The following is a 14,327-nucleotide window of genomic DNA, read 5'->3' on the forward strand; positions in this document are numbered from 1 at the left end:
TTTGAATATGAGGAGATCAGCAGGGGCTAAAAAGAGAGTGAATGTCCAGCTTGGACTTGCTTTGGCAAAAACAAACGAATCGTATAGGTATCGAAACAAACTTTGTATTTTATATATTCTGATTGCCATATTAACACACTAACTGCGTTCCAAAAAGTCAAATTGTTCCTTTAATTATGTTTTCCAACCTTAATTGTGTGTGTGTGTGTGTGTGTGTGTGTGTGTGTGTGTGTGTGTGTGTGTGTGTGTGTGTGTGTGTGTGTGTGTGTGTGTACACATGATTTTCTATCCCGGTGGGGAATTCATCCTGAATGCACAGACTTCTGGGGACGTGTCACCGTTTTGTGAAAATGCTGAAAAACACAGAAAGTTTTGTGTTAGATTTAGTGTAAGTTTGATAGAGTTTGTACAGTATATAGGCCTATATATATATATATATATATATATATATATATATATATATATATATATATATATATATATATATATATATATATATATATATCGTCAGGTTGATTTATATCAAATAATATTTGTAACTTGAATACCATTTGATTTATTTTACCACATAAAGCAGATTTTGTATATGAAATGTTGAAAAAACAATCCAACAGTTGTGCTGCAGAAGTAAGACATTCTTTTTGTAAAACTGAATATCATTCATGTACTAATATAGGCTAAACATGTTGATAGAAATAGCTGTTCAAGGAAGATGTGAGTCTGTCACAGATGACACTGTGGCCATATCAGACTGATTCTAAATTAGGTAGGCTATCATACATTTTCTGATGCATAGCAACACAATGATTAGATTAATCACAGATTTAGCATGGTGCCTGGGTGAAAAGTAAGCAGTTATTAGAGGACTGCAACAAGAAAGTTAGTAATTAGTAGTAGTTTGTCAAGCCAACATAAATTGAAGGTAAGGGGACAGACGAAATGTGTGTGTGTGTGTGTGTGTGTGTGTGTGTGTGACAGAGAGAGAGAGAGAGAGAGAGAGAGAGAGAGAGAGAGAGAGAGAGAGAGAGAGAGAGAGAGAGAGAGAATGAAGGGGTAACGAGGGATGAGGGGGCAGACAGACAGGCATGTGGAGCGATTATAGCAGGGTTTATGTATGAGCTATTGATTGAGTCGGTGGTGACTTCTTGAGTGGTTAATTCGGGAAGTGAGAGCGATAGAGAGAGTAACTCACTGACCAGAGGGAGGAGGGCTAAAGAGAGGGGGATAGCAAGTAGGAAGAAATGCGCAATAGTTGTAGCTTTCTGTCCTGTTGAGTAGGCTACGCGTATCTAAGATAGCCTATATGAAAGGCACATAAAAGAGCAGGATTCTGTTTTTTTTTCTTTTAGAGTGATTTAATGGAGAATCATCTGGTGTTCAAATGCACACTTACATTGCTGTGATCTCAAGACCTTGAGCAGTCTGCACTTCACTTCTTTACCACTTTCTCGTTCCCCAAATAAGTAGCTTTCCACGCATTTTAAATTAACATGAAGAAGAGCCAAAAAGTTCCCCGGTGCACCATTTAAACAATAATATGAATCAGAATGAATGTGTCTTGGATTTCCGCGTTTAATTGATTTTTAAAAAGTGCACAAAGGTAGGGCCTGTAACAAAACATGAAGATTTCAATTATGGCGCGAGTGAAACAAACTTGTGTAACTTCTAGGTCTTTTCTGGGGGAAAATAGTGAAGACTGAGAAATAATAATAATCACTAATAATAATCTAGCCTACTGTAAATGACTAGGTCCTTTTCAAATATTCGATTTTGTTTGGGAGTTTCATATAGCTAGGCTACATATAGACTGACTTGCAGTAAAAAACACGTCATATGCTGACATCAGTAAATTAGCCCATCTTTGTCTTGCTTATGCATGACAGCAGGGCGTAATAATACCTGCTCATTGAAGGAAAGTGAACAACCGTTGACTATATGTTATGATGTCACATCACAAGACGATGGCAGATGTAATAAAGTACGAGCGGCGCGCGTGTTTGTGTGAAGTTTAAGGTCCGCTCGCTCTCCCGCGCATTTTCCTCTTTCTCTTCCCTCTCGCGCAGGTTTTGATCTCTCAGCCGCGAGATCAAAGGCGCTCTCTGGCTATTAGTCAGCGAGAGCCATTGATCCCACATCGATCCACGCGAGACACAGCCGCCCCGTGAACACCGTACGAGGCTCCCCAAAGCTCTCCCGCGCGTCGGGAGGGAAAGCGAGCGAGGAGAGAAAAAGAGCTTTAAGGGGGGCGATGTGTGTGTATATTTCACTGGCGCGGGCAGAACCAAGCTCGAGCTTTTTCTTTGCCGCGGGACATGAAACAATGAGGCTCGAGCCGGTTTTAATAAAGCGCGCTTTCCCTCCTTTCAACTCTGGCGCGAGGCGGACGAGTCGGCAACGGAGAGCGATCGATAATTAATGACGATGAATAATTTAACCCTATCGATTGATACTTTTTCTCCGTCTTTTCCCCCTTCTTTTCCTTGTATCTTAAGTCCGATGCTCTATAAGAGATATCATATCGCACGCTCGCCCCTATCATCGCTCCTAAAGTTGAGCAAGTTCTGTTCCATTCCTCTCTTCTTCTTTTTTCCCACCAACTTTCCCCAGTTTTCTCATCCGCAAGTGCTAAAAGCACCGCCAATACTTCACTTTCACGGTCTCCTTACCGTATTATCACAATTATTGGGTTTCGTGTGTAAACTTTGCTAGTGTTGAGAAAGATGGTCGCAGGTGAGTGGTGAGTCTGACACGGGGGTGTTACGTCTCACCCACGTCATCTAACCCAGGGGTTTTCAAACTTTATGATGCCAAGGACCCCCAATGAGCCTTTTATGAGGGACCCCCTTCCTAAAATCCATCAGTTTTTTTATGTATGAAAAAATAATATTTAGTAAGCATGACATCATAAATACAACATATTGTTTCCAAACTTGAATCAGCTATACTTAATGTTGGATGTACAAACCTGAAGGATAACATTTTCAATCAAAATGATTTGTAAAAGCAACTTTCACAATAAATGTATGTAAACAGCTTATGTAGGCTACTGCATTAAGAACCCCAGTGAGCAAGATGGGGGCTATAGTAAGAAAAACACACTAGAAAAACACAAAGCAAACATATACAATTCTGGAAAGTACGGCAAGAAAGGGAAACGGGAAATGAAACAGGTAGAATGTTTGGTAGACTTTATCCATTTTGCTTTGTCTTTTTATTCTTTGAAATTTTCAGAACCTTCTGGAGGACCCCTGGGGGTCCCCGGACCCCAGTTTGAAAACTCCTGACCTAACCAACTAGTTACTGGGGTGAAATCACGCATGATCACCCTCCTGAGGTGACAGTAGAAACAGTGGGTAAAAAAAATATAAAGCATTCACAGGACAAAACGATTTGATGTAAGAAAGTGTAATTTCATATCCAGTTTGATTTGTGCTTAACAATGTTAAAAGACAGAACCATTTGAATCACATCTTTTTAACAACATGCTGCAAAATAGGGGAAAGAAGGCTGACATTTTCTTCCACAGCTGTGACAGTGACACCCCATCCCCTAATCCTATAGCACAATCTTAAATATCCAAATTTTGTGAGCCACCTGAAAATATTTCATTTCCATGTGTTTACATAGGAACTGTCAGTTTTGTCTCGTTGTGTGCACAATTTGTCAGATGCGTGCGTCCCATCTCGAGCTCTCCATCTTGACCATCTTTCCCCTTACCCCTCTCTTCCCCTGCTCTCCCTTTTTCCTTCTTCATAACAAACACACAAGCCAGTCCTTCTGTTCTTTGACCCTGAGGCTGTGCAGACTGTCAGAGCAGAGTCAAGAGAAATCGAGAGATCGAGAAAAAGTAAAAGAGGGAAAGAGGAAGGAACAGTGGGGGGAGAAAGAGAGAGCGAGGGGCGAGGGTGCTCACTAAGTCCCTTTTCTGTGGCAGCCCGAAACAGAAAGATGACACAGATGCGGAGGGTTCGTTTCATGTCCTGGGAGCAGAGAGGGACGAGACTCGTCACATTCCCTCATCTCTGTTTCAGAACCTTGCTGTCCATCTTTTTCACAACTAGAAACAATGTCTACCATCTGTTACTCAGTTCTTTCTCTTTCCCCTTACTTTTTAGTCCACTTCTGAACCTCATCTTTTTACCATTTTATTTTGTGGTCCACCCGCAACACGAAATTGTTTCCAGCAGGCCTGTTTTGTCGAAACATTAATGTGCAATCAGCAGAGCTTTTTCACAAAATGTAATTAGTCACAGGGGTAAACATGTTAAATCTGTAGGGCACGGCTATTCCATAATGAATGAGTAATCAATGCCTGTGTTTAAATGCAATAATCTTTATAAAAGCACACTTATTACTTCATACGTAGTGTTTTTGTGCTATAAGATTAGCACAAATCATTTTTCCATGGCATTAAGCTAGAATTATATGAATCCCTTCACCATTACAAAACATAGATTTACTTAATGATTAAAATTATTTAACATATGGACAAAATATTTAAATATTAAACCATGAAATCTGCTTTACATAAATATTAACAATAAATAATCCAAATGGACAAACTAAATGTATGTATGTATATATATATATATATATATATATATATATATATATATATATATATATATATATATATAATATATATATATATATATATATATATATATATATATTAATACAACCCAATACATGCCATGCATATACATATATATGAATATATGAATATTTTTTTAAGTAAAATGTATCACTTAAATAATTTCAAGTTATATAAATAAATCAAGTTAAATAACTTTTTCTAATCCATACAGGATGTATATTTATATATATTTGCATGTATATAATGTCTATAAAAACATATAAATAAAATAAATAAATAAAATAAAATATATGTATTATATTCATTTTCTTCCACTTGTATTTACTCTGATCATCATATTTTGTGTTCATATGCTCACAGATGATATAATTGTGAGTTTATGTTAGTTTGTGACTTTCATGAGATTATTTGTACCTGTCACAGAAGAGTTTGACTTCCCCAAGAGTGCATTTGAGCATGTTGTCTTGGGGAAAGGTGTAACTTTGTGTTGCCCTGTCCATGTGCATCTTTTTCCCCCTTTTTTTTCCCTGAGTTTTTTTGTTTGGTGTGTGTGGTTGTGCACTCCCTGAATCAGTGTCTTCATATCTAGGAGATTGTGAGAAGATGTATTCCCTTGGCTGCTAGTTATAATGTTTCTGGGGGTGATGGGGAGAACTTGAAAGCCCTGTGCTGCCCAAATCAAAACTAACAAGGAAATGATGGGGGCTCCTTTATCTCTTCACTGGCCTGGAGGGGAAGAGCAGGGCAAAAGAAAGAGATCGAGGGAAAGGGAGGGTGGGGGGGCGTCCTGGCTTCCTCTTTGATTTGTAAAAAATGCATTACCTCCGAAATCAAACGGAAAATTACTGAGCGGGAGCAAAACATACAGAGGAGAGAAAGAGAGAGGGAGAGTGCAGTTAGGTGCACAGGCAGGTACGGCTGGGTTTCCTTTGATCGGATAGGCTGGCTGATAGGCACTGAATACAGATTTCACAAATTAATTCATTTACAGGTGTGATCTGGACTGCAGTTGCACTGTGCTCAATTGGATTTAATAGTGTTAAAGTAATATCTATTTTTAAGTTCATAGCCTCATATAGGTCTGTCCACTATAAGACAAATCTTAATGAGCACAAAGTCTGAATCTAAATGTCTATGCCCTTCCAAAGCTATCGAAACAGGTAAGTAAAAATACAGATAAGTGAACTGATAGCTTTCTGTACTTAAGAAATAACAACAGATAAATTTTACAAAAAAAGAGTGAGATGAGAAGTAGAGGTTTCGAGTGTGGGGGAAAGCAAGTGGACAGTCCAAAGAGTAAAAGCAACAAAGGGTGTGTGTGCGTGTGTGTGTGTGTGTGTGTGTGTGTGTGTGTGTGTGTGTGTGTGTGTGTGTGTGTGTGTGTGTGTGTGTACTTGTGTGCGAGAGAGAAGTGCCTGGAGTTAGCAATAATAATTTATACAAACACACCTCAATAATTCACGTTCCATTTCAATGCTGGAGGGAAGATCCAAAATTCACAGAGCATAATTAAATAGAGTGAGAGAGGAGAGGGAGAGAGGGAGAGGCCAGCATTAAAGATACCCTTGTACCGGCTCCTTTTTCTTCCCGAGCTTTGTAAAACAACCTTTATGAAATTGTGATGGCTGAGGAGAGATTGAACTCCTCTAGCCATGTATACTGAATTGCTGCATGGAGAGATGGATCTTTACTGATGCTCCCAGTTGATCTGATAGCAGATGCAATCTTCAATGATTTTTGATATCCTGCTTTGAAGTTATTTGTATGAACACATGCTCACTGTGGTGTATTTATTTCCTTTTGCTGCAACGTGAACATTTGATGCTGGAAATGAAGTTCAACTGTAGTGTATAACGTGTGGAAACTGAAGAATGCTCAAATTATTCTTATGAAAGTTATCTTATCATGTCATATTCGTATTTTGATCATTATTACAAAACGCAATGCTTTAAAGTGCAAACAGGTACCTGTGAAAACCTATGAACTAATTGCTTGAGGGCCTCACACACTGTCATAGATGTTCAACATGAGATGGGGTCTTTTGAACGTTACTCTTTGTGAAAAAATGCTCAGTGATCTTCTGCATGGCTGAAGGTACAGCCTTCGGCAACCATATTTAAAGAAACCCTTCAAATAAAAAGGCATTGATTGATTTTAGAGGCCACTGGAATGGCATACCCTCTTGGTTTACAACAGCATGTTCTGACACACTGTGTAGTGGTTGAAGTCCACAAGAACGTGACACATATTTGTGGAGTCAAAGTGTTATGCTTTAGCCTTATGTTCTGTGATCTAACCTAAAATGGTTCACGCTCAGATTTTGTTGGTTTGTGTGTGAATGCAGGTGTAGTGGAGGTATGGACTGTAACTGTGTTAGTGACCTGCTGCTCACGCCACCCGTCCCAACCCTCTGGACACCAGGTGAGACACCGGAAGAGGATTTTTTCCCCCATCTAACTTAAATGTCTTTTTCTCCACCATGGTTTTGTATGACAGGGCATACAGAAACAAATGCATAGATGTTACATTGATCTTACAAGCAAGACAGATACATTTAAGCAAATTATCACATGAACCAGAGTTCCAACCAACAGAATAACATGATATGCTATTATACATAGTTTATATTTATCAACTTACATTTTAGACACAATATTTCCAGTTTCATTGGTCCGAATCATTCCAAACTAAGCCAAGGCAGAATCGACCGCTGCATCTCTTAACCCACAGTAGTTGTGTTTTGTTCCTGAATAAATCAGTGTTTTGAACAAATCGGTTAAGTAAATTATTCACTGACTCACTTTAATAGGCTGGGTCCGAAACCTTAGGCAGCTGACTTGTTGCTTCGCTGCCTTATCAGGCAATGACTTCAGGCAGTGTTTGTGCAGGTATATCAGTACACAGGATCAAAGATTCTCAGTGGACAGAATATGACACAATCTTTAGATTCGGACGTGCCTTGTTGCTTTCCTACCTCTGTATGTTACCAGTGGAGGCATCATTTTTCATTTTTCATTTTTCAGACGCAACCAAAGACAGTCATGTCTTTCATTCCTAAATTACATCTGTTGAATGAATGATTCTAATGGCACAATGATGTAACTTGCAAAAATTATCCATTAAAAATCCCAAATGCTAATGCATAGACTGAATTTGCATAAATAGTATTTGATACAAACAGTAAAAAGTTCCAGAATGCAAGCCTGACAAGCTAGACCCACATCAAGATGTTTGGTCTGGAAACTCACCATTGACAGCTCAATCTAAAGGGCAGGATAAACGGTTGTCTTTCAAACTCCCTCTGCACACGATAGGATAGCGATAGGGACACCAACCAGACCAACGTGAAGCGGAGCTCGTTGATAGATTAAACATTCGCTGTATCCGGTTGGCAAAACTCAGAACACATCTTCCCTTTATAAGAATGACTTCAGTGCCGTTCTTTGTTCTTTTCTCAGAGAAAAGCTTAACTACAAGTCCTTCAAAGCTGATTCAAAAGACCGCCGTTCGCCAGTTTCTGTGTTTACTAGTAGCATGGAAGCGCAACTCTGCCGTCATTATGTTAAGCCCCGCCCACCGACTCAATACACGATGTGATTGGCCCGACCAGAGTTTGGCGTTTACAGCTCAGAAGTGTATTGAGAGTTGCTAGACGACACTCGCGGCAGATTAGATTTGCTGCCATTAGGGTTTGTCTAGATTTCTAGGCTACCAGAATGCAGCTCAGCCAATCAAATTCAAAGACCAGAATTAACTGTTGTATAAATTCAATTTACATTTCCTGGTTTTCATCACAGGCTGTTGAAAACAGCCTAGATTATTATTGAAAGATAATCTACATGTACTCCCTTCATCAAAGTTTCAAACAAATCAATTTTGAAAAAAAGAGAGAAAGTTCTCTTACCTGCTTGTTTAAAACACAGGCTAACTACTCCCTAGGCTCAAAATACCCTATTGAACCACCCATCGCTTCATCAGTTATTTAGACAGGAATGCTCTTAGCAAGTAACAAAACCAACAGGCCTTATCCAAATCCTTTCACTTACTTGGCTCCCTCTCCTTAGGCATCGCCTTCCCAGACTGGGCCTATAAGCCAGAGTCAAGCCCAGGCTCCAGGCAGATCCAGCTGTGGCACTTCATCCTGGAGCTGCTGCAGAAGGAGGAATACCAGGGGGTGATTGCCTGGCAGGGAGACTATGGTGAATTTGTGATCAAAGACCCAGACGAGGTGGCAAGACTGTGGGGCATTCGGAAGTGCAAACCTCACATGAACTACGACAAGCTCAGTCGAGCACTTAGGTATGCACAGCATGTGTGTGTGTGTTTCATATTCAAAGGATTGTTTTCTGTGTTAATGCTTAATTGCTGCCTTTTATTGTTCTCTCATGCAATATGTATATTCTAGATGATGTGCTTTGTTGAGTACACAGTGTGTTTGGCTGTTTCTTTTGTGCATATGTGTTTTTATCTTGCATCTTATGGGGGGAAAAACATCATTTATTTTATCCTCACATAATATCCTGTATAATAGCCTTGGCAGCTCCATGCTTGATGCTTGATAGTATGTGGATATTTTAAGTGCTGCCTTCCCTCCAAAGAACATCAATACAGTCCAATTTGTGGAATCTTTGAACATCTAAATGGATTCTGGATGTTCTCCGGCGAGAGGCTCATATAAAGAATACTTGTCGATGGGGATTTTGAAATGAAGTCTAAAATTGATTTGTACCTTATACCAAACTTATATCAGATCTCTTTTTAAACTCCAAACTCCAACATCAAACTTTTAAGGTTTGAACTTTGACCCTGGTTGAAGCACTTTTGCTCTTATTCATGCACATACGCTTAGCCATTTCTCATCCCGCCTTTTGTATCGCTCTGCTCCCCTCCCACCCTCCCCCAGCCTCCCTTTAATAGATGCTGTCGCTAGCCGCTAATTGTTATGAATAGGCACAGGCCATAATTAGCCTCGTTGATTAGCCTTGCTTAATTGCTCAATTAAGGGGCACAATTGCCACATAAAATAAAAGCTTACAAATTATTGCGCCGGCAGATTGCATCACGGGAACTCGTGTAGGCTGCCGGACCGGGTAAAGTGAAGTCAAGCATAAAGTGTGCTGAGATTAAAGAGCCTCGCTCTCATGCACAGGTGAGCATCCTCAAGGCGTTCTGACACTCGTGATGAGCGCAAACGGGTGATGGTCAGGGGGAAAGACTCTGTATAGATCCATCTCTTATTTCCAAATGAGTGAAATGCCGTCGTGTGATGTTGAGGGAAATCTAAGCGGTCATCAATGTGCAGAACAGGCAGCTGACAAGGTTGGCATTTCCGAATGAAGGCCATGACCCTGGAAAATGTTTCAGTCGAGGTGAAGGCAGCCATTCCCCCTTAAAGGCATAGTTCACTTGAAAATTAAATCTATACCTTTAATTATTCAACCTAATGTCGTTCCAAACCTGTATGTCTTGAAAAACAAAACAATTTGGATCCTATGTACAAAAAACACTGAGACATTCTTCAAAACATATTTTTATATATAAAATATATATATTTACTGTCAAAAATGATTTTCATGATTTATCACAACTTTTTATCATTTGTCAGATCAACTTAATGTGGTTCAGATAGCATAATATTTTGAGTTTCTGTTTATTAAACGAATCTCCTTGTAATAACTTAAAATTTGAAGGCAACCAGGTAACTTAATTTTTGTAAGTTAAACCAACACATCTTTTTTACAGTGTACAGTTTTGGAACGACATGAGGTAAATTATGATAGAATTTGATTTTTTGGTCTGTTCTATCCCTGTTACTCATGCATTTATTCTTGTATGCACATATTCAATTGTGTTTTCTTCATTTTAAACATTACTGCTTGTGAAAGTGAGGGACAAACATTTTCTGTTGTTCTCCATCCTGCAGGTACTACTACAACAAACGCATTTTGCACAAAACTAAAGGCAAGCGATTCACCTACAAGTTCAACTTCAGTAAGGTGGTTCTGGTGAATTACCCGCTGCTGGACATGGCCAGCTCTCCGTTCCTGCTGGCCCAGAACCACTTCAATGGAGGAGCAGCCACTCCAGACTGCAGCCCTGTCACACCCGAGGTATGAGGGAATAAATGCATGGCATGTATTGGGTGCAGTGTGATTACAGAAGCGTAAAATCAACAGAACAAACAATCTCAATATAATGAGAGACAGGAATGAACCGCCAGGTATAACAGAAGAATGAAGTCAGACAAAAACCTCAAGGGCTGATGTGCTCTGTGATAATAACAGCTCTATTGCTCGTGTTTAATGATTGATGCTTTTTTTATCCATACTGTATAAGGCTTTCTGCATTAGCTGTGATGTGAGGGATCAGGTTATTGATTGTACAGAGTCAATCAGTATGTAGGTATCTTTTTTGTATTTATTATATGTATTTTCTGTAATTGCTCTAGTATTGGTGTTCAGCAATTATTTGTCTGTTAAACTTTAACTAAAATAGTTATCATCTGAATACCAGGGGCAAAGCAAACATTTATGTCCTTCTTGAATACAAAGAGTCCGAGAATAGGTTTTATTAATAAAGGTTTGGTCAAACGTCAAATTCACTTAAAATATGCTCCTCAAAAATATATGTGTTAAAAGAATAAACAGGTGGAACATTTGCAACACACGGTAACTTAATAATATTATTTTTATTAAAGGGTTAGTTCATCCAAAAATGAAGAATTCTCTCATTAATTACTTATGCTAATGTCGTTTAAAAACCGTAAGACCTCCGTTCATCTTCGGAACACAAATGAAGATATTTCTGTTGAAATCCGATGGCTCAGACAGACCTCCATTGACACGAATGTCATTTCCTCTCTCAAGACCCGTAAAGACACTAAAGACGTCGCTACAAAACCCATCTCACTACAGTGATTCTACAATCATTTTATGAAGCGATGAAAATAGTTTTTGTGCGCAAAAAAACAAAATTACGACTTACATAGTGATGGGCCGATTTCAAAACAAAGTTTCAAACGGTTATGAATCAGTGTATTGATTTATGATTTGGATCGTGCGTCTAATTGCTGAAATCCCGTGACATTGGTGATCCGAATCCTGATTCGATACCCTGATTCATAACAATTCGAAGCTTTGCTTTGAAATCGGCCATCACTATATAAGTTGTTATTTATAAAGCTATTCTCGTCGCTTCATAAAATTATTGTAGAATCACTTTAGTGAGATGGACTTTGTAGCGACGTCTTTAGTGCCTTTATGGGTCTTGAGAGAGGAAATGACATTGGTGTCAATGAAGGCCTGTCTGAGCCATCGGATTTCAACAAAAATATCTTCATTTGTGTTTCGAAGATGAACGGAGGTCTTACGGGTGCAAACGACATTAGGGTAAGTAATTAATGAGAGAATTTTAATTTTTGGGTGAACTAACCCTTTAATAACTTGATTTTACTTTAGCCTTACAAAGTATGTGTACCCAGGTCATTCTATGAGAAAGTTGTCTTGACTAGAGGTGACTGAAGGAGAAGAGAAGGATCTAGAGGTGAAGAAGAAAGTAGAGAGAATGTCACAGATGGCGTTAAGCAGCCTTAAAACAAAAGAAGACATTATCCCTTTCCTCTCATCCCAGTCTTGGAAGTGCACTCATCACTGCCATTGATTGAAAATGAAAGACATGTGAGAAATGAAAGAGAAGGTGGGGCTGTCAGATCAGTGCCGTGTAATTAATGCGGTTTGGTTAAGCAATCCAGATTACATAGCTTCGAAATGGAGTCCTGCCTTTCTCTCTGAGAAGAGAAGAATGACAGAAATTATTGATCACCTTCATGTCACTAATCATAAAAAAAGAGAAAATCTTTATGGCATTCATCTGCTAAGATTCTTGGAATGACTTCCAGGTTTTTTTGCTGAGCTTTATCCCCCCACCACCCTTTTCTAATCTGCTCCCAAAAGCCGTTCCACATTTTGGGAGGTAAAAACCCCGGGATCTCTTTGTGGCCTATACTCTGACTGATATCTTATGAAGTCTTTAAGACAAGACTTTTTTTTGTGCGTGTGCAAGATTTATAGACAGTGTTAAAGATGTCATGATAGTTTCACATTTCTTATCATTCTTTGAATGTAAATGTCGGTTTGTGCATTTATTTGCATCTTTTATGACTTAATCTGATTATAAAAATGTTTTGCAGCACACAAACATCCCAATAAAATGGTTAATAAAAGTTAAAAATGATTATTTATATTATCAATATTGTGCAATATACTGTATATTACACTATACTATATTATTTTAAAAAGCTAGCCTGTCATGTCATTTATTAAACATTCTTCTCAATGTCTAATGATCCTCATGCTGTCTTTTCACTGTCCAATCTTCCCCAGGCCCTTCAGTCTTTATTCCCTCGTTTGCCTGAGTCGGGTCGAGGGCCCTCTCTGTTTGAACGCAGTGCAGGGGCCCCAGGGCCTGATGGGGACAAGCTGAGACTGGACGCTTTTCCTTTCCTCGGCTCAGGTGAGACATAAATTAAACTAATTTATCAAAAGAAAAAGAGAACATTATACATTATTGTTAATTAGTGAAGGTTCTTAGTTTTTCAGAGCGGTGGAATGAAGTATATAACTTTGCTGAGTTCTGATATAAGTGATTATTTCACACACAAGTTCTTGACATTGTTTATTTCTATTTGCATTAATACTTGCACTTCTCTAGCACTTCCTCTGCGAGTGCTACTGTATCATGTACATATTGTTTCGTTTTTTTCTGATGTTCTGAATGTACACCGAAATATCTGTGTATCAGAATGTATTAAGGCATGAGTATGTCAATGCGACTCCCCACCCCAAAAGACCCAGCCAACCCCCACCCCTCCCTTCAACTTTGTTTGTCCTGAGGTCCTGTTCCACCCTCCTCCTCTTCTTACCCCTCTCTGCCTCCCATGTGTACCCCCTGTCCTAATCCCTTCCCAAGCAGGAAGGCCCTAATTGAGGGTGCAGGCTTCAGTTTGTGGCCTGTGGGCGCCCATTACTGTGTTTTCATAAGCAAGTGAGGCCTGCCTGACTGATTCAATATTCATGTGTCTGCCAGCTACTCCTGGCCTAACATACACACACACTCTCTAGCACTGTCAAATTAGCCCTGCATAGCAAATAACACAGAGAGAGCATGTGGAGAGAAAAAAGAGAGGGAGAGAAAATGAGGGAGGAAGGAAGGAAGGAAGAAAGAAAGAAAGAAAGAAAGAAAGAAAGAAAGAAAGAAAGAAAGAAAGAAAGAAAGAAAGAAAGAAAGAAAGAAAGAAAGAAAGAAAGAAAGAAAATACCATGAACATGGTAGAAAATGAAGAAAAAGTATTTGTAACGCCAGTGAAATTTTGGTGAAAAGCATGTAAAGTATTAGGAGTGTGAAATGAGTCATATCACATAGGATCTGTGAAAAAAATAACCTGGCTGACATCTGATTTCTATTTTATCTTACATCATCAAATATATATATTTTTAGGGTTAGGTTTTTTTTAATGTAATTATTATGTAATTGTTCAAATTACTGAGCTAGTCAAAGTGACAGTAAAGACATTTATAATATTACAAAGGAGGGCTCACTTTATATAAGGTGGCCTTAACTACTGTGTACTAACATTTCAGTTAATCATTTGTTACAATGCACTTATTGTGTACATACATGTTTTTGCATTGTACTTACATTAAAAAAATACCTGCATGTAATTACATCTGTA

General features: G+C 38.8%; 1 protein-coding gene across 2 annotated transcripts in view; it reads left to right on the forward strand.

Annotated features, from left to right (window-relative positions):
- Positions 1-14,327, forward strand: part of erfl1 (Ets2 repressor factor like 1) — a 42,842-nt gene that overhangs the window by 26,450 nt on the left and 2,065 nt on the right. For both annotated transcript variants that reach the window (XM_067449647.1, XM_067449645.1), the window contains exons 3-6: positions 6,942-7,018; positions 8,662-8,896; positions 10,521-10,707; positions 12,979-13,108. In XM_067449647.1, the coding sequence (XP_067305748.1) occupies positions 6,955-7,018; positions 8,662-8,896; positions 10,521-10,707; positions 12,979-13,108 (616 nt within the window). In that variant the 5' untranslated portion in view covers positions 6,942-6,954. The remainder of the gene's footprint in view (positions 1-6,941; positions 7,019-8,661; positions 8,897-10,520; positions 10,708-12,978; positions 13,109-14,327) is intronic.

Source organism: Pseudorasbora parva, chromosome 7 (genome assembly GCF_024679245.1).
Source record: "Pseudorasbora parva isolate DD20220531a chromosome 7, ASM2467924v1, whole genome shotgun sequence".
NCBI lineage: Eukaryota > Metazoa > Chordata > Actinopteri > Cypriniformes > Gobionidae > Pseudorasbora > Pseudorasbora parva.